General features: G+C 47.4%; 1 protein-coding gene across 1 annotated transcript; it reads right to left on the bottom strand.

Annotated features, from left to right (window-relative positions):
• Positions 1-2,548: 2,548 nt before the first annotated feature.
• On the bottom strand, positions 2,549-24,198 carry LOC121453372 (fructose-1,6-bisphosphatase 1). The gene is made up of 7 exons (XM_041660107.1): positions 23,904-24,198; positions 12,559-12,721; positions 10,799-10,891; positions 8,629-8,769; positions 6,558-6,695; positions 4,745-4,864; positions 2,549-2,948 (listed from the first exon to the last, which is right to left on the bottom strand). Exons 1-7 carry the CDS (start codon positions 24,071-24,073, stop codon positions 2,757-2,759), a joined length of 1,017 nt encoding a protein of 338 aa, XP_041516041.1. The 5' UTR covers positions 24,074-24,198; the 3' UTR covers positions 2,549-2,756.
• Between the last annotated feature and the right edge of the window lie 962 nt (positions 24,199-25,160).

Here is a 25,160-nt window from a genome sequence, read left to right as displayed (position 1 = left end):
ACGCCTTCAGAAAATTGCTTCGCTCAACTGCCAACTGAGATAAAACTAGCACACAGGTTATACCATGAAAGACCTAATTAACGACGCCCCCATTCAGCAGGAAGCAGTTTGGAGAGAAATAACTGCGCCCATATTCCCAAAAAATGTTTATAAATGTTCTTTTACATTTAAAGGGGGATATGATATAGGTATGAATAATTTGCATTAGTATAGATTTTGCTTTATTGATAGAGATTTAAGGTCAGTTTTGTTATATGTATAAGTGTTTCTGATTTTGATTAAGGTATTGTGATTGTGTAGTTCATTTAAATATGTACTGTATAATTAAGAAATATAGGTTGTTAATGGATAATCATTGATAATAGTAAAGCTTGTAGTCATGTTAATTAGATTTTCTAGATATATAGAGATATATTTTAGATAGACATTCTTCATGTCTTTCAAAGATTACAGAATAGGACTTTTCATGACAATGAGACACGTCTGCTCCTGGCAGCACCAATCTACTTCAAGAGGAAGATGGGCATCGAAGAGGCACCTTATGGAGTTTGATAGCCATTTGGGCAAGAAACTGCTCTTGCCTGGACTATTGCATAAACTGGACACAGAGAACCCGCAGAGAGAGGACTACTGAACTTGCCTAAGGTGAGATGATCTTTTGGGGTTCCTGATTCATTTTGAAAGAGTCTGCGAGACATTCTGCAGGACACAACAGATAGTGACTGAACTGACTTTGAATTTTCCTGCTTTATGGAAATGTCTGCTGGATACCATGGGCCTGAAGGCTGAAGATGGATGCCCCAACGGTACAAAAGAACTTTGGGTGACTGTCCAGGCAGCGAGATGTCTTTGTCATTTCTAGAACTAAGTTTCTTAGTTCTTGTTTACTTAGGTAATATATCTTTCTGGAGTCTTTGATGGAGTTAAGAATAGTTAGTTATAGTTATAGTTTTCCTTAGTTATGATAAAGATTATTGTAACTTTTACTTGATAACTGTTTTGTTATATGTAATTTTGCTATGTTTAAGCCTTTGTTTTTGTTTAAACCAAAAAAGGGGAAATGATGGAGGAAGGTCATTGGCTAATAAAGGCACTGCCCTGGCCCATTTTATTGGTTAGAGGATAGGTGGGAGGAGTAAACAGAACAGGACTCTGGGAGGAAGAGGAAGTGAGGTCAGAGACTCCACCGCTCTGCTCTCGGGAGCAGACGCCTCAGGGAGATGCCATACTCCCAGCTCCCAGGCAGACACACGCCATGAAGCTCGACCCAGGATGGACTAGGCTAGAATCTTCCCGGTAAGACCGGTGCTCACTGATTATTAGAGATGGGTTGATCGGGATATCAGAATTAGCCAGTAAGGGCTAGGGCAGAAGGGCCAAGCAGTGATTAAAAGAATACAGTTTGTGTGTTGTTATTTCGGAGCATAAGCTAGCCATGTGGGCGGCCGGGTGTGGGGGACGCAGCCCTGCCGCCCCATATTACTACACTAAATCTCATTCATTTTCATGTGACTGTGAGTGAGTCCCAGCAACTCGTCTATCCAAAGACAGCATCTAAAACCTCCAGGGCTCAATCAAAAGATGATCAGAAGAGAACTGGCGTTTGTGCTATTGTTCTGGATCTGTTCTTGGCTCAGGGCTAAAAACAGAGAAAAATTTGGATGTACTCAGGATACAAATAGGCATTCTTGAAAAGCATTCCATTAAATAAACCCGCATCTCAATCAAAAGATACCAGGCAATTAGGTCAGCAAACAAAAGCATATCCAAGACTTATGATTGAAACAACAGTTCTATTGGAAGAATATGGAATTGGTGTAGCATTCACAAGTGAAAAAGCACATTTTACACACACACACACACACACACACACACACACACAGCTCACACAGGGTAGAATGTTCCTAACACCTGCTATAACTTTCCACAATCTTGAACTTCTGATCCAGAAAGGAATGAACCATGTGCAAAATAGACTGTGTGCCAAGCAGGTGTATTTCTCACTGCACTCCATCTGCACAGGACCAGCTATGACAGGTCCTCTCAGGAAAGCTCCTGATGCAAAAATATCTGCTTGACACACAGTCTGTTTCCTTAAATTTAGTTCTTATGGTCAATCATTTCCATTATGACAATTAGACCCTCCCTAGAGATTAGACGGTCTTGTTGTAAAAGCCACTCTTGCATAAAAAGCACCACTGAATAGTAACATAGACTGCCATTTTGTCTTGGGTGATTATAGACACCTGCAGGAGGTGGAGAAGCTAGACACTCACTAATTTCTAGGATGGCAAAAACAGCCAGAATGGAACAGGACTGCGCATATAAGAAATGATGTTAACTCAGTTTAGTGACCAGGATGCATCGTTCATCCCCCAGCCCTATCTATCACTCATAGGCTAGAGATCTTCAGCTGGTTTCATTAACCCTCAGTCCTCCATTCCGTCATGGATAAAAATGAACCCAGCATAGCATTATGCTCGTGCAGCTGTGGTGGAGATTAAATGATTTGCCTAATATTCTGTTGATACAAAGCACAAAAAAATTATAAAGGAAGAATGTGTTTATTTCTCCTTCACCTGCTCAAAATACATATCACCTGCTATAATGGCATTATAGCATGCAGCTGCATTTCAAAGCACTGAACTGTGAAACTACCCACACCACTAGGTCTGTTGTTACACGGTCAGAATGGGGTAGTGCTGCCTGAGGTCCAGATAAAAGGCTCTGCTTGGGGTCAAGGGCGAGGTCAGCCTTCATTTGGTTGCATGCTTCTTGTAGATCTCCAGGAACTCCTGTACGTCTTCAGGGGACCCCATGATGACTGGTGCCCTCTGGTGGATATCAGTGGGAATGATATCTAATACAGCTTCCTTCCCCGTGGTGGCGATTCCTCCAGCCTTCTCCATTACGAAAGCCATAGGGTTACACTCATACAGCAGTCTCAGCTGGAAGACAAGACCAGAGACCAAGGTCTTCAGCCAGAAGGTGTTACCATCTCGGGGGGGGGGGGGGGGGGGGTGGTGTTCTATTGTAAAGCTCTGCAGAGTTGGTGGAAGTTTCCATGGTAACGGAGTCTCTCTCTCTCTCTCTCTCTCCTTTTCTTCTTCCCTCGGTCCCTCCCCTGTCTCTCCCTCTCTCCTTCTAAGTTAGGAAAGTTCTCTCATGCCCCACAATGCATCTGAGACAGAACCATTAACGATTTGGTTGAATAAAACCATTCATGGAGCCAGAGCTAGTCAACCACCTGATGCAAACATGAGGCAGACCACCTGGATCTGGGACAGAGTGACATTTTGGCAGTACTCTTTACAGCCAGAGACTGGACTTAATGAGTGATTCCGTGTGTGTTGGATGGAGCGCTGTCTGTTCTTAAGGCGTTTTTTTTTTTTTTTTAAATCCACAGTGGTGTCTGACTGCAGACATCTGGAAGGCAGACTGGCTCCTTCAAACAGTGTACTATTGTCTGCAGCCCTGAGCATTGCTCTTTCAAGCCACCTAATGCTCCAGGCTTGGGACTTTGTCTGCCGTATATCTTGGTATTTGCTTTTGAATATTAATTTTTTTTATTGGGCACATTTTCTTGCAGTTGGCCTGTGGAGCAGACAGACTGCACTAGTATTTTCTGCCTCTGTTTCCATATGGGAATCAGGGCCAGACTTGAAAACGGGGAGGCACCTCCACATTTCTGGCAAAGAAAAAGAAAGTAGATCACTTGAGGAAAGCGTGATGAAGCAAGCTGACTGGATACTTCCAGGCTGTCAGAGCAAAGCAGGTGTGCTAAGAACACAGAAAACTGCTTTCAGTGAAGCAGACACCCTGAGCCATGAGCAGACCCACCAGACCCGCCATCTCTGTTCCTGACATCCTAAGGGCACTGCTCCTCCTGCTTCTTCTTTCGTATATTAAGAGGTGCCGGGGATGTAGCTCAGTTGCTAAGAGCGCTTGTGTAACATACACAAAGCCCTGGATTTGATCCTTAGTACTGTGTAAAACCCTGCACGGTGATTCACACCACCCAGTCTTTAGAAATTTAGAAGGTGGACAGAGGAGGATCAGGAGTTCACACAGCCTCCCCGCATGTGAGACTGTTACAAGAAAACGAGAGCTGGGGGAGAGGACAGAATATCTGAAAAGGAAGCATTTTGTCACCTTGTATGAAGAAGCAAAGCCAGCATTAGAAGGCACACCAGCCCTGTGACTTACTAGAGAGCTGGCCATAACAAGGCCAATAGAGTCAGTGGGAAGAATTCCCCTGGGGGCCCTGGTTTCCCCACAGCCTTGTCCCTCATCAAACAACATCACTTTCTAAGTAGCAAATGCCAAGCTCATTAGTGCCTTCTATGTTATGCCCCTTGGGAGTCATCAAAGCAGACCCCTCTCTGCAAAGCATATTTGATTTGCTGTCTTGGTAATGAGACAGGACTATTCCATTTCCCTCTATGAATGGAACCCATTCTGTGCAAGCCAAGCCCATACCCCCTGGAAGCTCTGAGCGCTTTTAGTCCCCTGCTGGAGTTCCATTGATTCTCTTTTGCTACAGCTTTGGGAAGGCCCTCGTGAGACATTTTCACATTTCATTGATCCAGTCTGGGCCTGGCCTCAAGTCCAGAGTCTGTCACAGACATTTAAGCAACCACAGGGGACTTCATCAGCTCCGTGACCTTCAACCTAATGCCGTCAAATCCCCAGGCTGGAAACAAAACCTGCTGCTTGTTGCTCTCTTCCTTGGGCATGTACGTACTTTTCCATTGGGGCTCTTCTTGTTGGCAGGGTATAAAAAGATCCCTCCATACACCAGAGTGCGGTGAACATCAGCTACCATGGACCCCACATACCGGGCACCGTAGGGAGCTGAATTATCCTATAAGGTTAAGAGCAGCAAAGAATTAGAGCCGTGGAAGACAGAGGGTGCCCCCTTCATGTCTCTGATGCTTATCCCATTCCACAGTCACTTCCCAAGTGTCTTACAAAACACCCACTTGGAGCTGAGCAGGACATGAGATGAAAATGCCTGTGGTTGTTTGAATGTATTTGGCCCCTATAAACTCATAGGGAGTGGCACTATTAGGAGGTGTGGCCTTGTTGGGAGGAGGCTGGGTGACACACAGTTTCAATCCAGATCTTGAGGCTGGAGGGCACCCCTTTAATCTGGGCCACACCTTCTGTTGGAAATGTGTCACTGGCTGCACACTCTCCAGCATGATGGACTGAACCTCTGAACTGTAATCAAGCTGCCTCGATTAAATATTTTCTTTATAGGAGTTGCCACGGTCATGGTATCTCCTTATAGTATTGGTAAAGCTTAAGACAATCTCATTCCATAGAAGAAGAAGGGAATAATGGGGACTTAGTTCCTGAATATCTCCTGACAGTTCGCATTCCAGACTAGCCCCAAGGAAGTGTGGTTGGTTCCAGACAATACAAAAAATTTAACTTGAAGGTTGACAAAGACCTTGTCAAGCTAAAGAACTGGGCATGTTTTGTGGGACAGGACTTGGTACAAGCAAAGGTTTGACAGCATGGACGTAAAAGTGCTATTGTCACAGGGCTTGCTGGCATGCATGTGAACAGGGAGTGTGCCTGGGAGAGGAGAGAGAACCATGCTAGAGAGAAAGCCTGGGGCCAGCTTTGAGGCCCCGAGATGCCATGCTAACATATGGGCTTCATCCTCAGAAAAGGGCAGCAATGGTAAGGCAAAATCCAACACCCGTAGAGAGCTCCTCAACAATCAGCCATTTCTCTTCTTCATATTCACTAACTAGCAACCTCTGTAGTGAGGCACCAAAGCAGTCACTGTCCACCATGTGTGTGTGTGTGTGTTTGGTGGCGTGCAGAAAGGTGTGTACATGTTCTCATGTGCATGGGTTTGTGGGAATACACATATAGGAGCATACATGAGGGAGCTAGAGGCTGCTGTCTGGTGTTTTCCTCCATCACTCTCCACCTTATGTTTTAAGGTCCCATCTTTCCCATGAACCCCAGAGCTGTCTGATTTGGCCGTCCTCAGAAGCTTCCTTCTCTGCCCCCACTACCCTGGTGTTACAGGAAGGGCTCCTGTAAGCTGGACCTGGAAGACCAATCTCCAGACCCCATGCTTGTGAAGCAAGAAATTTACCCGTTGAATCATCTCCTCTGCCTGATGCTGGCCTTCCTGGTACAACAGACCAAGATCCATCAGGGACATAGGCCTGAAGGTGCAGACCTCATGTGGGAGGTGCTTGGGGACCAAGGGCACCAGAATACAAATGTTTTATTGTTGTAAAGGAGCTCATCTGGTGGACTTTATTGTCCAGAGCAAGCTTGGAAATAAAAAGGAAATAATACTCAGATTTCAGTGTCTCCGAGCAAACACTCTGGCCCCAGCACCTAGGTTCAATGGTTTCCACCTCTCTCTCCTTTCATCTCCAGGATAATTCCCATCAGTAGATTTACTCATAAAGCAAGAGTACCAGACGAAGTCCAGGCCCTTCTCAAGACCAAGTGTCCCTTTCCCTCTCAAGGGCTCTCCTCCCCCAGCTCAACGCCACAGCAATCCCACGTGCCTACTCACTCACTGGAGGGAACTTTTTCCTTTGGACGTACTCAGCGATGGCAGGGTCAAAGTCCTTGGCATAGCCCTCGTTAAGGCTGTAGATATTACCTTTCTTCTTGATCTTCACATTCTTGTCCACCAGAATGAATTCTCCAATGGCCTTTGAAACGAGGGAGAAAGGTAGACAAATGACCAGCAAGCTCCCCCGGGGCATGAACAAAGCCTGGCCTGAGACCACACCCCATCCCAGGAGCAGTGTCTGCAGCCAAAGGCTCCAGTGGTGAGGGGACGGAGGGAGTAGAAGAGTGCCAGGGTTTATGGATGCAAATGATTTCCACAAAGCAAGCAAGAAAGTTTACAAGGTCAGACCTGGGAGGGCACAGCTCAAACCCCAATACTAGAGAGGCTGAGGCAAGGGGATTGGGAGTTTAAGGGAGGGGCTTATCAGGCCCCGCCCTCCCTGAAGGACTGTTGTCATTGGTGGTTCCTAGGAAGAAGGCGGCCTTTCCCCCACAGTTGTGGTCATTGATAAGTTGCTCATGCCCCTATAAATAGCCCTTGTCCGTGCCCATACAAGCCTCCCTATTTAAACTCAGTGGTTCTCAGGGAGGGGAGGAGGGAAGAAAATCGGAGAGGAAGAAAGGTTTCAATGGGAGGGAATGAGGAGAGAAAATATGAAATTGTCAAAGAATGAAAAAGGAAAACCCATTCAGACGCAGGGAGGGAGGAAGTGTGTGAGACAGAAAACAGTAACTGTGAGAATAAGACCCACTCCTGAGCTCACGGAGGAAATGTTGAGGGGAGGAGGGAGTGGGGAGGGGAGGGATTAGCCACAGTCACACTTCATCGCTGCAAGGGATCTCTTCTTTTTTACGTTTGTGCTTTTCGGTTCTTATTTCCAAAAATTTGGGCAATCAGTTTATAGGAATATTTTTGTGGAGCCAGAAAAGCAAAATAAATATCTCCGCCTAAAATGTCTAGAAAAGAAACTCTCACAGCGAGGAGCCAGAGCTGCCTGCCGAGCTCAGGCGGCCCAGCTCCCCAAGCAACCATCTTGTACCCAGCCTTAGCCCCTAGTGGGTAAAGAAGAGTCTCCCACATTTGAGACAGGAGCTGTAAAAGCTCATTGAAAGCTGAAGCCTGCTGGAAACCCACGGGTAGCTATCCTAGCAATGACCTCGGCCATCAATGTGCCCTAGAAGGGAGATGAAAGGAAGAAGGAGGCACTTGGTATCTCCCTGGAGTAACCTCGCCTCCATCAGGCCAAAGAAAGCAAGCAGAAGTGTTCAATGAAAAGGAGCCCTGGCAGGCAGTCGGCAAGGGAACATTCCAGCGGCCGCGCTGATGCAGCAAACGACTGTATCTGAGGAGGGAGGGAGGCTCCCCGGTACCCAGAAACCCACCCTTCCACTAGCCTGTCCACGATCAAGAGACAGAGTATTTTTCCCTTTGGGTCTGCCAACTCCAAAGCAGCAGAGAGGGCGCCAGGAGCCGGGCAGGTCGACTGGGAAATCCGGATGGCTGACTCGGCAAACGCCAGTGCTCTCAGAAGCTGCACCCTTCTCTCAGATTAAACTTCGCTCTGGGCCTGCCCTATTTACCCTGGGGCCTCAAGCAGAGACTTTAGACTTCTGTTGTCGCCCTCCGCTCTGGCCTTAGTTTTTTTATTAAGTGCCCGTGCTCCCGGGGAGGTGAAAGTGCAGTAGCGCTAAGGGTCAAAGATAGCCCAGGCTCTGATTTAAGGCAGTTTGCCACACCTCACACACACTCCCCCAGCCCTCTCAAGAGTGAACTGCCTCTTCCAGAGGGCACCATGCTGTGCTTCATGCCTTGTGTGTGTGTGTGTGGTTTGTTGTTGTCTGTAGAAGGTGGGGGGAGGTGGCTGGAAAGATGGTTAGGCACTGCTGTTCTTGCAGTGATGGGTTTGCAGCACCCATGCTGGATGGCTCACAACCACTGGTGGCTCCAGCTCCAGGGGATCCAACACCCTCCTCTGACCTCCATAGGCACCATGCATTTGGGACACACACACACACAAACTGCATACAAGCTCAAAGCTACCAGCTAAGCACCCAACCTAAGAGATGTCTCACCGGGTCCAGCATGAAACAGTTGACACCACAGTCCATGGCGAGGACCAACATGGTGGCACTGCCATAGAGCGCATAGCCAGCGGCCACCAGTTCTCGACCTGGCTGCAGAGCGTCCTTCTCGGAAGGCTCATCAGTAGTTTTCTAAAGCAAAAGAGAAAACATGTCTTTTCATTTTGGTTTGTGGTTCTTTTTTTCCAGTTCAACATCAAGAGGATGCATGGCAGGGATCTCGCAATGCTTGCTCCTCAACCATCCTATGCTGTGACCCTTTAATACAGCCCCTCACGCTGTGGGGACCCCCAACCGTAGAATTACTTTCACTGTTACTTCATAACCGTAATTTTTCTACTGTTGGGAATCCTAACGCAAATATATGTTATGCAGGATATCCAATATGTGCCTCTCGGAAGGGTCTTGACCCACAGGTTGAGAACCTCTAGGGACAGCACGCAGCATCCCAAAGGTTGCCTCCTGTCTCACAACAGTAGTGTTCTGATCCTATCACTACCACAGCCTTCCTGAAAGACCCCCAGCTTCCTGCATCAAGATCCTTTTTCCCAATCAACATCCCCTTCACATCTTCCTAATTTAATATTCCCTCGTGCCTCCATTATCGCTTCCAAAAAACAGCACGCCTTCCCGCCAGCTCCGCTAATGTAACCTGATTACGGGCACCAGTGTCTTTACCTGCTTTTTCCATCTTTATTTAAACAAATTAGCACAAGGCTGCAGGGCTGAGCATCTCAGGGGAAAATTGATTCTCTGTGCGTCCGTCAGTCAGTTGGAACACACTATCCCTGAGCAGTGTGGTCAGTTACTCCCACATCAAAGAAATTCTCAGAAATAGAGATTGTGGCATCTCTCTGGGGTCATTAGAGGACAGGCCAGATGCTGCTGACGTTTCTCCCCCACAGCCCAGTGTAAGAGGCACGTTTTAAAGCTGGCCTCAGAGAACTAGAGAGGGAATGGAGGCCAGCAGAGGCTGAGCGGTTGGTGAGAAATAGAAAAAAGATTTTTTTTAGTTGGTTTCTCTAAATGGCAAATTTGGCCAATGTGTCACTAAAGGAAAATGAATGACCATTGTCATATAGATTACTTGTTTGGGTCATTTTAAAATAATAACCTTCTTCCCTAGAAGCCAGAGGCACAAAGATGGGACACAGGCCTCTAACTACCTCTCCTTCCTTGCCCTAAGCCTTTACAGAAACTGCTTCTCCACCCAGGAGGCTTCCACATAGATTCGCCATACCCTGCACCAAGCTTCCTGTCCCTCCCTGAACTATGTCACCCAACACCTTTGTTCTCTTCTGTGCCCTTAAAATGAGGAGCTTGGCCACTTCACTGAGATGTTTACACACTCAGGAGAATCTCTGGACCAGAGGTTCCTAGCCTGGCCAATAACAACCCTTCTTGATCACATTTCCTCCCGAATACTCAGAGCAATGAACGCCTTTCCCCTAGAAGTCCAGTGCATGCCGTCTAGCTGCCTGGGACTGCCAAGTGCAAGGCACTGGGCAAAGCCAGCACTGCCTGAGCCTTGCCTCTCTTCTACTGAGGCCACCAATGCGACAGGCATTGGGTTGTATCATTCCATGTCACCCCATAGGGAGCACACAGTGGACACTGTCAATTTGGGAGACTTGAGGTGGTGGAGGAAAAAGTCAGGCAGGAATGGGTGGGATTATTGCCAAGGTCTTTCCCTCACAAGGGCAAATAACCATTCCTTTTAAAATTCCATTCTTAGTTATGGGGACCAAATATTTTTTTTAAGGATGCTGCCAATTTCTAGAGGAAGATTAGAGAGAGGTGAATTGTCTCATGGGAAATATTTTTTTGGTTTTGTTTTCTTAATTTATGAAAAGATCATTTTAAGAAGCTTATGGCTTAAAGAAGAAACTGATGAAGGCAGGTTGGGCTGGTCTGGGGAGGTCGTCATTGCATGTCTTTTGTCGATTTTAAATCTCAGTTTCTTTGTAAGAGAGAGATGCAACTGAAAGAGTGAGGTGGTCTCTTTTTCCGCCCACATGTTATGACTGTCCTTAGCAGTTTTGTGGATCTTCTGTACAGAATGGGCAGGGCAATGAGACCTTGAATCTATTCAAGCCCCACAGCTCCATGCTCCGCATTCATTTTCTGATCAAAACCAGGGGCTTTGGACACCATACTTTACCTTTCTGTAAATGCCAAAAATGGTTCCGATGGACACGAGGCAGTCAATGTTGGATGAGCCATCAAGAGGATCAAAACAGACAACGTATTTGCCCTGGGCAAAGAAAACAAAATGCAAACAAGGTAAGTATACATTGAATGAACTCTCAAGGACAAGGTGAGATATATGATCTTATTTGTTTGTGATATTCTGTCAGAAGATGGAAGAATAGACAGACAGGCAAATCTCAGGCAGAGAAAACATTTAAAATAGAAAGTATAGAAGGGATAGAATGCAAATAATTAAATCATAACTTACTACATCACTGATATAGCAGAATCATGATTTTGGTTTGAGAGTGTCCTGGCAGCCGAAGGAAGAAAGAAAAACAAAAAATACTCATTTGTTTCTCTTTACTTGTAAGGCACAGAAATAATGCCTCAAGGGAAGGGACGAGCTCCTTAGCACTTAAGTCTGTAAGACATTTGTCACTCAGCGTGGGAGGCAGTACATGGAAAGGTGGTGCACAGATTTCTCAACAACACCCCTGATATGACTCTGGAGAGAAGTGGCCCTGGATGGTGGTGGACAAAGCATCAGTGCACACTTGGGCTGGCCAGCCCCAGCTCTCAAGCTCCCCAAACAGGGTCTTCCAAGCTCTATCCGTGACTCCAAGCAGGCAGTCCAGTCTTTGAACATTTATACTCTTAAGTTCTTTTTTTAAATACAACAAATTGGAGAAAATTTTCAGGGGAGCCAGTTTACCAACTCATTTTCCATCTCCAGTTAGAGTCTTTAGGTGTGTGTGTGTGTGTGTGTGTGTGTGTGTGTGTGTGTGTGTGCATGTGGAGGTGGGTGTTTACTGTTCCTCCCCAGATCTAAGGGAATCCTTGACTGCTTGCCCTTAACTGTTCATGGCCATGGATGCAGGAAAATGAGACTGCAGTCGCTGTGATGGCCTGTCGCAGCAGGAGTGGGAGTGCTGGAGAAGTGGCCAAGACTGCCAGAAAGATCAGGACTTGTGTGGCATGCAGCAATGTGTTAGAAGGGCAGTGGAGCGCATCACTGTGGAGCCCATTGCTGCGGAGCGCATGGCTCCTGGCTGGTTCCTGCCCCTTACTAAGGTCAACACAGCTGAACATTTAATCAGCTTCTGGTTGTCTTTCCCAGGGCTACTCGTCCACGGCCCCAGCACACTTTCATCAGGGAAAGACAGACAGTGTAACTGCTTCTAGTCTCGGGTTTGTGTTATTGGCTGCCAGTGTCTTATAAGAGCTGGATAAACCCTTTCCTGTAACGTCTCGTGTTCAAATCCCTGAGCCTCTCTGCAATGTTGGACATTTCCCCAGCGGTTGCTCCAACCCTCCCCCAGCTGTTTGTCACTGAGCCTTACAGCATGCCAGACTGGAGCTAGACACTGGGTCACACAGGCTATCTCTTGTTCTCTGCCCGCACAAAGCAATCCGACCTCCAGGGAATCCCAGTGCCTGAGGTCTGGGAACTGGCCGCATTGAAGAGGCAGTTAGCCCAAGCCAGGCTTTGAAGACACCTAAACACAGTAGTGACCACTCGGGAATGGGGAGACACGTGGAGAAGTGGGAAGAACAGGATCAATGGAGCCTTTGGGACAGAGTTCAGAGGTTTGGGAGGGCAGGAAAACCAAACTGAGGGAGCCTGGGTAATCCCTAAAAATCTAACTTGGAGAAGCAGATAGAATCTTGCACGCAGTCCGAGAGGAAAATGGCTACATGCAAGCCTTCAGCATGCAGACACGGACCCACCCTCTTCTCGGGCTCTATTATGATAGCATGTTTATCCTCTTCAGACACAAGAACACAGGTAGTGAAGGACGACTTCAGCATATTGATAACCAGGTCATTGGAAAGGACATCCAGTTTCTTCACCTGATCCCCCGTCACATTGGTTGAGCCAGCGATGCCAAAGCTAGAGGGAAGAAAACCACAGAAAATAAGCCAAGGCCACCAGAACCCCCACTGAGAGCAAGTCTAAGTGAGTGGATCTGGAAGAAGGAAAACAGACATGTCGGGGTCTCCTTGTCTGGAAGGCTTGGCAGAAGGGGTAGGGACACTGCTCCCAAGACCCAGTTCCAGTTCTGAGATCCCATGTGTCCCTGGTCAGATTCATGTTTCCCAATCTTTACCGCGACCCTCCTAAACCTTTTAAAACAATCCTCCCCTCCCCCATGAACAGAGCACTGCCCTGTTTTCACACAGTGTGTTTCTTACGGTGTCTGTGCTTTATACATAATAAGGGGTGATTTTTTTTTTTTTTGCTGTCTGTTTTGTGCGGGAAGCAATGTTTATCCCCACCTGCAGAAGTTTAATGCACATGTAGAAGTTAAAAAAAAAAAAAAAAAAGCCAAAAAGCCCGGGTTGGAGTGAGCCTGGTGTATGGGCTAACCCAGGGGATGCTTTGGCTTGTGACAGAAATCATCCTGAAAGACAAGGAGTCTCACGCTGTTTGGGGGAGGAGAAAGATGGACTGCCAACACCTATGGACTTCAGACCCACAGGCAGGCAGAGTGCATGGCAGCGAGCTGTTCCCTCTAACCCCCAGCAAGGTCTGTTCTTATGATCCTCAGCTTCTGTTTAGAGTCGGACCTCCAGAAGGGAGGGGCTGAGAAGCCTGAGCTCCTACTCTCCTTGTGAGCTACCTCCAAGTCAATCACTGCAGAATTCCCAGAATCCAAGGGGCTCATCCAGAATGAAGCCTGGTTTTGTTTGGATGAGGGGAAGGCAGGCTGATGAAAGACACAGGAAGGAGGCCAAGAACAGCGGGAGTGGATGTGAGGGTTTAGCCGGGGAGCTGGAAGGGGGTAGGGGCACAGTGGCACAATGACACCCTGAGATGTCGTTGGCATTTCCTGGGAACTGGTTGTCACCGCTTCAGCGACTGCTTGCTTCAACTGTCCCTTTCTCTTTAAGACAAGATCTCAAGTAGCCCAGCAGGCCGCGAATTCTCTAAGAACAGAAGATGACCTTGAACATCTGATCTTCCTGCTTCCACCTCCACACCCAAACCTTAGGAGCTAAGGATCCAAACCAGAGCCTTGTGCATGCTACTCAGGTACTCGACCAGCTGGGCTACAGCTCCAGGCCCTTGCTTCAACTGTTGAAAACTTAGTTTTCCCTTGAAACTTAACTTGCTTCTGCACAGCTGAGGACAGCATAGCCCAGTCTAGAAACAGCCAAGCAAAAGGTCTGCTTGACTCATTTGCCCGAGTCAGCCACAGTCATGGTCACTCCCTTCTAGCCTGGAGATCAGTATCCTGCCCTCCGGCCCTCCACCTCTTCTCTTCTGCCTGCCACTCCTTTTTCACTGAGACCTAGAAGCAGGTAGACTGGCAGCCTATGCCTGCCTTTGGGTTTCTGCACACTGTCTCTTTCTGAAATTCACTGTGAAGTCCACTCTGGTGGAAGAGTGTATCTCGATACTCGGTAGGATCACCATCCCGGGAGCTTCTCCTTCCCTAGCACCATGGTGGCAGCTTTCCTCCCTCTCGCTTGAGGTTGCCACCATGATAGCCACCATTGATTCAGAAGGGGGGCAGTACTGACAGGTGAGGACCCAGGCATGTAGGATGCACAGTCCCCTGTGCAGACCAGCCTCAGCTCTGTGAGTCCCTGGTTTCCAACCTCCCTCTCGCCTTGCATGTGCACAGAAGGAATGGTATCTCCCACATAGGGCCGCCATTGGAAAAACCACACAAAGAGCTCAGCACAGTCTTGGCACCAAGCAAAAAGCCTGGTTGGCTCATTTGTTAGCATCAGCCACTGCCATCGTCACTAGATGATGTCATCATCCACTAAGTCACTGTCATCATCTAACTAGAAAATAGGGAATACAGACTGATGGGAACTAGCCTGGGGAGTCTGAGACGTGGGGCAGAGGAAATGAGAGCCCCAGGCAGAGGGTTGGGGCCCTGCAGACAGACATTGCCTCCTAGTTTGTCACAACTGTGATGAAGAACCTGAAGCAACACAGAGCTGCTTCGATGAGGGAGACAGAAGGTACAAGCATAGCCCCAACTTTGACAACAAGCCTTTAGCCTGGGTCACCTCATTGGAGGATGACACCCCTGGCTACAATACCTGGATGAAGGAGAGGTCACAGGGGAGACAAGAAGCAGGGGGAGGAGAGGGGGGTGAGGCCAGCATGCCACCTCCCACTGGGTCCCACCTCTTAAAGGGCCCCATCACCTCTCAACACCAGGAGCATACTGGAGACTGGGTTCCCAGCACAAGACCCCTTGAAACGCAGATCTTAGCAAACCACAGCTTGTGAGGAGAATGGACCCCGGTCCCACCTACTCCTGTTTACTGAAAAGCCTACGCATGCCTTCATCAAATCTACAAATGACTCTCTGGGGATCTACTGTGCTGGGGCTGCAGTGCTGAACAGGCTCCTGGCCTCAGGGAGCTTAGTGAGGAAAAACAAGCAAGAACGGCTGTTCCCAAATGAGTGTAACAGTCAGAGAGGAGCAGAAGTCAGGTAACGGGGTGGCTAATTCATCTGGATGGTCGGGAAAGCACTCGGTGCCTGTCTTCCAGCTGCGTGGAATTTAGTGTTCTGTTGTTTTGCTTTGTTTTCGTTGTTTCTTTTTTTGTTGTGGTTTTTTTTTTTTTTAAGAAAGAGAAGACACCCCAAATCCCAGAAGACCTCTGAACCTGTCAGCAATGATTGCAAAGCAAAGGTATAAGCATCTCCAGAAGAAAGGGGCTTCCTGCTGTGTAAATATCCAAAGAGTACATTTTTTTAAAACTTTTGAGGTCTTTCTCCCATAATGCTTGGATCCAGGAAATTTAAGAGATGCAGTCACGAGAGGCCCCGGCCCACTCAGCTGATTTTTCTGAGCATTCTGAGCATTTTTCTCAACATTTGACCAAACCATAAATACCATGAGGCCTGGCATCACACTTCTTTCCCTGTGCTATGGAAGTTTTCAGTGCTATCGGCAGAGGTGACTTGGTAAGTCAGGTCCATAGTGTGCCCTTGCTTGAGAGGGCTTGACCCTGGGGTCACAGAGAAGCCAGCATTCAGGAAGTCAGGGGTCACAGAGGCCTGTCCTTAATGAGAGTCCTGTGGGCCAGACAACACTCGACAGGGTTGAGCAGTATGGAGACCAGCCCTATCCCTGCACTGAGGTGGTGGCCACTGGGTGACCCTGCTCCTCCATCTTCCTTCAGAGCTCTTCTTTGCCCCCAGTGTGGGCCTGCCTCTTCTAGAAGGATGGTCCTTTCCAGAAACCTCTCAAGGACATGGAGTGTGAGGGCTTTCCCTGTCAAGCCCAGGTACTAAGTCACCTCCAAGGAAACACAGCACTGTGACTTGAAGGTAGACACTGGGCTCAGGAGAATGGCTTTCCATTTGCCGGGCAATGATGCTACCACAGTGGTCAGAGCAATGTATGGATTGTAGCTGGGCACCTTTGCCTCACAGCCAGGCCTCTGTCCTTCTCCACCTCACACACCATTGCTCTAGCCAGTGACATCCCTCACTGCACTCCTCCCCACACACAACAAATAAAAAAAACCAAGGTGTACTTCCTTCACAAACTTGTGCAGGCAGGGATAGTGGCTTTTCCCTCCCACCAGCTTGTCAGAAAAACACAGGAGGTGACAGTCAAAGCCACAGGCCAGAACTCTAAATCACCAGGATTCCAGTCCCAGCTCTACTACATACTTAACAGCCCTGTGCAAGTCACTTCATACCTCTGGCCTCTGGCTCTTCTATAGCATGGGAGTACAGACAATCAGCTTCATCGTGCGTGGAGATGGTGGAGAATGAGTTGATAAAGGCCAAAAGCTCCAAATAACGCCTGTGTGTATGTAGGCAAACAGTGTTTCGGTTTCTCAGGAAATTCGGGATCAACCTACCCCTGGACCCAGCAATACCACTCTTGGGAATATACCCAAGAGATGCCCTATCATATGACAAAAGCATTTGTTCAACTATGTTCATAGCAGTATTATTTGTAATAGCCAGAACCTGGAAACAACCTAGATGCCCTTCAATGGAAGAATGTATGAAGAAAGTATGGAATATCTACACATTAGAGTACTACGCTGCGGTAAAAAACAATGACTTCTCGAATTTTGCATGCAAATGGATGGAAATAGAAAACACTACCGTGAGTGAGGTATCCCAGACCGAAAAAGATGAACATGGGATGTACTCACTCATAATTGGTTTCTAGCCATAAATAAGGGTCACGGAGTCTACAATAGGTGAATCTAAAGAAGCTAAATAAGAAGGGGAACCCAAGGAAAAACATATAGTTATCCTCTTGGCTAAGGGAAGTAGACAAAATTGCCGGGGAGAAAATTGGGATCTTGGGGGTGGGGTGGGATGGGGGTAAGGGGAGATGGGGAGAGAAAAGTTAGAAGAGAAGGAGGTTGGGCCTTGGGAAAACAGGAGGATTGGGATAAAGGAAGGTTGGACAGGGGAGCACGGAACCACAATTCTTAGTTAAGGGAGCCACTTTAGGGTTGGCAAGAGACCTGACCCTAGAGGGTCTCCCAGGTGCCCAAGCCGAGGTCCCCAGTTAGTTCCTTGGGCAGTTGAGGATAGGGAACCTGAAATGACCCTACCCTAGAGCAATACTGACGATTATCTTGCATATCATCATAGAACCTTCATCTGGTGATGGATGGAGATAGAGACAGAGACCCACACTGGAGCACTGGACTGAGCTCCCAAGGTCCCAATGAGGAGCAGAAGGAGGGAGAACATGAACAAAGAAGTCGGGACCATGAGGGATGCACCCACCCACTGAGACAGTGGAGCTGATCTATTGAGAGCTCACCAGGACCAGCTGGACTGTGACTGAAAAAGCATGGGATAAAACTGGACCCTCTGAACATGGCAAACAATGAGGGCTGATGAGACGCAAAGGACAATGGCACGGGGGTTTGATCCTACGTAATGTGATGGCTTTGTGGGAGCCTAACCAGTTTGGATGTTCACCTTCCTAGATATGGACGGAGGGGGGAGGTCCTAGGTCTTACCATAGGGCAGAAAACCCTGACTGCTCTTTGGACTGGAGAGGGAGGGGGGAAAGGAGTGGGGGGAGGGGGAGAAGGTTGGAAGGAGGGGGCGTAGGGTGGGAGGAGGGGGAGGGAAATGGGAGGCTGGGAGGAGGTGGAAACTTGTTTTTTTTTTTGTTTTGTTTTGTTTTCTCCTTTTCTAAAGAATAAAAAAATAAATAAATAAAAGAAAAAATAGGAATGGAGGCAGATCTAAAAAAAAAAAAAGAAGTATTATCATCCTACCCCAAGTTCTGTCAACATTAATCCATCTGTGCTGAGATGCAAAGTGAGGTCTTAGCAAGAAGTCTGTGGCACAAAGACCTGAATTCAAATTCTGTATGTTCTTCCTACCAAGTATGTGATCCTTGTCAACCCATTCAAACTCCCTGGCTGTGCTCTCCTGATAAACTTAGCCGGAAACAGGGAGTGTGACACACCTGGTCTACAGATGTGTCTGTAAAATGACAGGCAAGACTGGTCTTAACATTCCCAGAGGCATCCGCTGAGTGAATGATTTGTGCTGGGTGGGGAGAGACCAGCTCTAAACCGTTTGTCGCTGGGTAGGTGGGGGACCAGCTCCAAACCACTTCTCAGACAGCTTCTAAGAAGATGGCCAACATAGGATTGTCATCACAATATGTGGCATGAAGGGAAAAACTAGCTCCTTTGAGGTCCTATGGCATTTCACTTCAGTTCTCTTCAAATTAGCTGATCCTTCAGATCAAGCAGATGGAGTTAGAAAAGCCAAGACTTAGCCTTCAGAGACACAGCGTTCCCTCTCTGAAGCCCATGGGCTATCACTGGCCTTAGGAAATACTTTGTATATCTCATCTTTTACTTTTACTATCAAACTAAAAGTTTGAAAGTATAAACTATTTTCATTAATAGAACATGGGATTCCTTAGAGGGTGGGTTAATTTGTTCAATATGTTTAAACCTTCAGAAATTTATATTAAGTATTAGTATTTTATACAAAGTTTGCATATGGTTTCTAGCACAGCAGGAGCTGTTCCTTGGCCATGAAGACTCTGGTGTTTTATAGGCAGATTTAAGATGTTCACAGAAGAAGAAGCAAGGTCTTCAGTAGCTCTGCTTTTTGATTTTTCTCTTTATTTTTGAGACTCTCATACATGCAATATAATGAAAGATCACCATATCAACACCTACTGGCTCTCCCCACAGCCCTTAAAACGCTCCTTCTGATTTCAAGTCTTTGTTTTTACATCCTCTAAGCCGAGTTAGTGTTCTACCCATGTGAGCATGGGTGTGGGGTCATCCACTAGATCATGGGAATTCTATAGCCCCACATTCTCCAAACAGAATGAGTCTCCCCTGGCAAATATCCATTGCTGATAGATCCTCAGTGAGGGGCGGGGCCAGAGATCTACTCTGGGCTTTTGTAGGTCTTGTGCAGGGGACCACAGCTGCTGTGGGTTCACTATAGCCAAGCTGTCTAGAAGACAGCTCTTCGCAGCACTCCTCCCCATCCTCCGGCTCTTACATTCTTCCTGCCTCCTCTCCCGAGATTTTCCAGGAGCCTTGGTGGTAGGAGAATAAATACAGCTTCTAGGTTCGGGGCTGAGCACTCATCTCTTACTCCCTGCAATATTCTCTCCACCAACTGCTGCAAAAAGCAGCTTCTCCCACCACAGCAGAGAGGATCCCAGGTCTGTCAGAGCCAGAAGCTGGGTGCATTTGGGGGGAAGGGGAGTTTTCAGGTAGCCTATGTATACCATGATGACCTTGAACTTCTGATCACCTCACCCCCGCCACACCTCCATGCTAGATAAACACTTTCCACTGAGGCGCCAGCCTTAGCCTTGAACAGCAGGACTGAAACCAGGAACCACTATGTGTTTAACAAGCCCTGTATGACATCCTTGACTTCCTGACTGACAGGCTATTTCCCTTCCTCCAGTGTCGACACCAGAGCTCTGAGCAGCAGCCCCTTTGGCAGCATGCTGGAGGTCCATAATATTTTCAGAACATCTAACCAAGGGCAAGGGGAGGGAGGTTATTACTTAAGTCTATGATTTAAGTCTTATCATTGAAGTCCCAGGAAACCCCATCTCCACTCTGTTATTGATTGATCCTCTGGTAAATGACCAACCATTCACCCAGGGGGGAAAATCCAAGGGTTAGTTAAGAAATACATGGAAGAGGTGCCAATCCAGCTCTTTTCAGGGTCACAGAACCCAGCCCTGGCTTTTGTTCATGCAGGGTGCAGATGGGCAGATGTCAGGGTATGAGGCCCATTCTGAGTGTGCCCTGGAATGAGATTTTCAATGCACACAAGTTATACGGTGCAGAGAAGCCAAGAACCGAAAGCGAATCTGATACTGTTCTGAGCAGTTTTGTGCCATGAATTCTGCAAATGTAAAGACAGGTGTCAGCATGCAGTGACCAGCCCACCACGCCAAACTTAAAACTGGATCTCTGTATTGGTTCCCTTCATCAAATAAGAAAGAGCTCATATATGAAAAAGAAACAGCTGGAGAGACACCTCAGTTAGTGTGTTTGCCATGCAACCATCATTTCTGAACTCAATCCCTGGAACCTGTGTTTTAAAAACAGAGCATGGTAGCACGTGATTGTAATTTCAATGCTGCGAAGGCAGAGAAAGGCAGATCCCAGAAGCTCCCCAACCAGCCTGCCTATTCTAGCCAGCAAGTGAACTGCAGGAAAATGAGAAACCCCGTCTCAACAAACAAGGCAGATACCCTTTGAGAACAGCAGCAAAGGTTTAGCTCTGACCTACACACATACACACACACACACACACACACACACACAATTCCCTATGTTGTGGCCTGGAATATATTCCAGCTGGTATGTATGTGGGCAGCTGCAAAACAGAAGGAAGACAAAGCACAAAGAAAATAGTTTACAGAAGAAAATAGTTTACTTCAGGAAAGCAGGGATGAATCCACATGTAACTAACAAACTCCTTCATCTTCACACAGTACTCAGAGGTTCAAGAGTGGTTGTCCCTATCTGACAAGAGGGGAAACTGAGGCTCACACATGCTTCACCACCCATCCATATCACCACGTTAATTAAATGTCAGCCCAGGAATCTAAGCCCAGCTCTTTCTCTCTGAGATGGGCTTTTTGGTTCAGCCATGCCCCTACTCTTCTAAACCCAGTCGTGGCATTCTTGGGACCAAGGTGCTGAGTTCAGTGACTTGGATGCCCTGAGACTGTCTGTATGTTCTACAATAGCCTAAGGCAAGGCTTTCAAAGTCCACATTCACTCACTGCTCCCCAGCCTCTAGAAGTCAACGCCTCCTTGTATTTCCCTTTGGAGTTTTGTATTGCTTTCCTGTTTGGTATCAAGATTCTACTCCCATTTGCTAGAACCAGTTCTTCGAGAACACCTCTCAATGCCTTTCAAATCCAGTCCTCTCTTCACCTTTGCCAGGTCCTTCCCCTTCCTTCTCTGCTACTATACCTCTGATCACTCCATCTTCCCCACCCATTTCCCATGCCTTCTCCTCCAACTCCCTACTTCTAGCCTTCCCTTGCTCACGACCTGACCTGGGCTATGTGAGATGCTGCCTCAGGATATTGCATCATTAGGAGCAAGGGAGATGACAACAATGGTGACCTCAAGGTTGACTGAGACAGGGTAGCAGCATGATCCATAATTATAACTCCGCTGATTCCCTGTGAGACATCAGGCTGAGCTTTTGAGACCGGTTCTGATGAGGCTCTTGCAGGAACTGCAACCGTCCCATCCTTCTGGGTGCACGCTCTTCTCAGGCCAATTGGCCTCACTAATAAGCTCTTTGAAGGCACACTGGCTCTTCATTCAACACTTCAAAGCCCCAGTGAACATAATTTGGAGGCCTGTCGAGATCCTATCCGGTTGCTAGTGGTCTGACTGCATGCCACACTGTGAACAGTCACATGCTTCCTGTCCTGCAAGAATTCAGCTTCTTCCCGTCAGCTATTCGTGTAACCATCATTAACACCTAGTCTGCCATTGTAACAGCCAGAGTAGTGGAGTTAAATGCCACAAAATGCAGAATGGCTCTATTACTCAGGAGGTGTCTGCTCAGTGAAACACCTTGCAGCAGTTTTAAAGAAGGCCGAGGATGTCACACCCTGATGGTTGAAAATGTTCATTACTTAAGTAAAGATAAACACGATAAATACAGTCCCATTTCGTTGGCCAGCTACATAGGAATGTATAAATGCATGTTCATATAGACATCTACTTGAGCACAAACAAGTATCTGAGAAAATAGTCGACACCAGTTAGCAATGGGTACCCCAAGGATTTAGCACATGGGGGGTCTCTTTTTCCTTCGTATATTTTGAATGGCTTGGTGTTTTTGTCAATGGGTACAACTCTTTAAGGAATCTGCAATAGTATTTTCAAAACTGGTGTCTTGACCATCTAGACTATGAATACACATTCTCTTCTGTGCCAAAACTAGCACTTTCTACCAAACCCCACTCCCATTATCTCAGGTTAGTTAAAAACTGGGAGATCCCATAGCAGAATCAGGGTTTCTAAGTCTCTCTGGGATTGTGACCAGTACTGGTTTATTTTGAAAATAATATAAACAATGCCAACTTCTGTCTCTTACAGAGCCCTCAGATCCTCAGAGAGTTAAATCTGTGTGCTGCAAATTTCATTTGAGGTGGGACTTTATCTGAGTGCTTGCTGAAAGACTCCTTAGGGCCAGAAACAAAACAGTGAAGGAGTCCTCGCCTCTAACATATCTGTTCCTAGGTTTCTCTAACAAGACCTAGACCTGCTTAGTACCCAAAAGTATATGTGACCAGGTGTTTCCTTCTTAAGATTTATGTCAATCAAGCCACACAGTAGAAACAGAGGTTCTAAGAAATAAACGCATAAAGAAACAAACAACCCATGTCACATTGTTGGAGAATTTAAAAATGCTTTTCAAAGAATTATATGTTCAACTTAGCTACAAACCTCACATAGTTTCTGCATTGTTCATAGGCATGAGAAAATCATGAGGAAGTATACAGATAATTTGAAAAGTCCGGTTCCGTTCAGTGGTATCCGGTCCAGCTAAATACCAAACATGTGCTCAAACCAGAGCAAAGAAAAAAAAGAAAGAAGAAAAAAAGAGAGAAAAGAGAAAAAGCTGTGTAGTTTATAGGAAGGTGTCTCTGAGACTCCATGTCCCTTCAGTTCCTACTGCCTACAATATGAAATATAGACCAAAGCATTAAAATCACCCACCGTGCAGGTGGGGTGATGCACACCTTTAATCCCAGCACTCAGGTGGCAGAGGTAGGCAGATCACTGTGGGATCAAGGTCAGTCTGGTCTGTATATAGTAGATTCTAGAACAATAAAATAATACTAATAATAAAGCACCCACCACAAGGAAACTTTTTGGAAAGGCAGAATCTCAGACCTTCCCCAACTGACCCTGAAGGAGGGTCTGAATAGCAAGGTCCCCAAATGGTTCCGAAGAAGGAGACTGATTCCTTGGCTCCATCGAAAGCAATCTACTACTTCTGCCCTGTCTTTGAACTTTTCACTAATTGGGCAAGATCTGCTCATGGCATCAATGTAAATAGGTTTTGTTGCCCCATGAGGTGAGCCTCTACAGCTAGCCCCGGAAAGAGGAGCACCCAGGGCACTGTGGGCATCTGCTTTTTCCCAGACTGCCAGGTGGCGGGTACTCTTAACGGGACTAGTCTAGGTCAAGGATGATATGGGATTAGAAACTTATCTTGGAGCTCAAAGAGAGTAACGGGTTAAACGGAAAGCAGAGGAAAGTGCCCATGATAGCACTTTCTGTCTGAGGTCGAGGTGGGCAGCTGGTAAGTCGCCCACTTTTACCATGAGACTGGAAGGAGCTACAAGGAAGAGTTGAGACCAGAAGAGGGCTAGAGCACCTTGTGCACTTGGAAGACAGCCCTCCTAGGGGGCCTGCTCCATCACATGGAGGAAGGAGAATGAAGGCTTGTGTGCAGCAGGGCAAGAGACAGGAATCTCAGGCTTCAAATAGTCACACTGACTATCAGCAAGGGGGTCAGAGAAGTCAGGAGCTCTAACAGACCAGACACAGCCTCCAGAGGCCTAACTCACAGCTGTGCGATGCCCGCCTTGCGCACCGCGGAAGAGATGGCTTTGACCGCGGTGCAGAGCGAGTTCAGCAGCTGGGTCATTTCGCCAGTGCCCCCAGCCTTTCTGCCCTCCTCCATGACGAAGCGGGTCAGGGTGTTGATATCCGTGTCGAAGGGCGCCTGGTCCGCCATTGCTGGGGCCCGATGCAGGTGCCGGCTGCAGGTACTCGCTGCAAGTGCTGGCAGGTAGGGCCACAGGTGATGGTCACAGCGGGAGTACTGAAGTCTGTCGGTGCCTGCAGAAGTTCAATGAGCTTGAGTCCTGGCGGAGCCTATAGCTGCCAGGTCTCCGCCCCCAGTCCCAGGAAACACCTCCTTGCTCCCAGCCTCCACTCAACTGTCGTTTTGCCAGTGCCAGTTCTAACCTCTCCCTCCCTCCCTCCGTTCCATGCACCCTCCCCTAGATGCCACGCTGACATCAACACTTCCTCCTCTGTTGCCCCACAGCCCTGCATGCATTGTGCAGCACGCCTCTGGGTTACCTGCATGACGATCGCCTTCAATCCCCGCAATAACCTGCCGAAGAGGAAGCCTGATGAACTTTCCCCCCCTTAAAATACAAAGCAAATCCAGAGAGGTTGAGTAACTCTCGTTTGATTACTTTCCCTACACAGCTGGTGGAGTCCACGCTGGCCAGTTCCGGTGCCTAACCACTGCTCTCTCGGTCACTTCTCTGCACCCTGTCACCTGTCTCTTGACTCACGTTCTGGGAAGTGTACCCCCATCCTTCATCAGTCTGAATCCTTAATTGTTGCCTCCTCGAGGTTTCTAGAGTTGGAGAACTGTTGAGAAAGTTAGGTTCCAACAAGCGTGTTCTGCAAGGGAAACAGTTCCAGACACAACCCTGTCCTGAGATCACGCACTTCCACAGCCAGCAACCTGACCTGCTCCTATTCTGTCTCAAGTCACAATTACTGAAACAGCTACTGTGGACCGGAACACCAGTTCTCTTTGTGGCCAGGGGCCTCCTTCAGCAGAGTTTAACAAGCAAAAAGAAACAGAAACAAATCACGGATCAGTTCCCTACAGGAGCCACATAGACATAGGGGAAGATGAAACAGAAAAAAACAAACACACAGAATGCTGGGAAGAGGAAACTGAGTGGTCAGGGAAAAGTTCACCGAGAAAGTAATATTTGAACAACAACAAAAAAAAATAAAATAAAATAAAATAAAAAAATAAAAAAACCTGAAGGATGTTGGGGCGGAGCCAGTGAGGA

This window comes from Microtus oregoni, unplaced genomic scaffold (genome assembly GCF_018167655.1).
Source record: "Microtus oregoni isolate MIOR12 unplaced genomic scaffold, Mior012 000011F_ref0000422, whole genome shotgun sequence".
NCBI lineage: Eukaryota > Metazoa > Chordata > Mammalia > Rodentia > Cricetidae > Microtus > Microtus oregoni.
The sequence above is the reverse complement of the archived record's forward strand: the minus strand, read 5'-3'. Positions and strand labels throughout refer to the sequence as shown.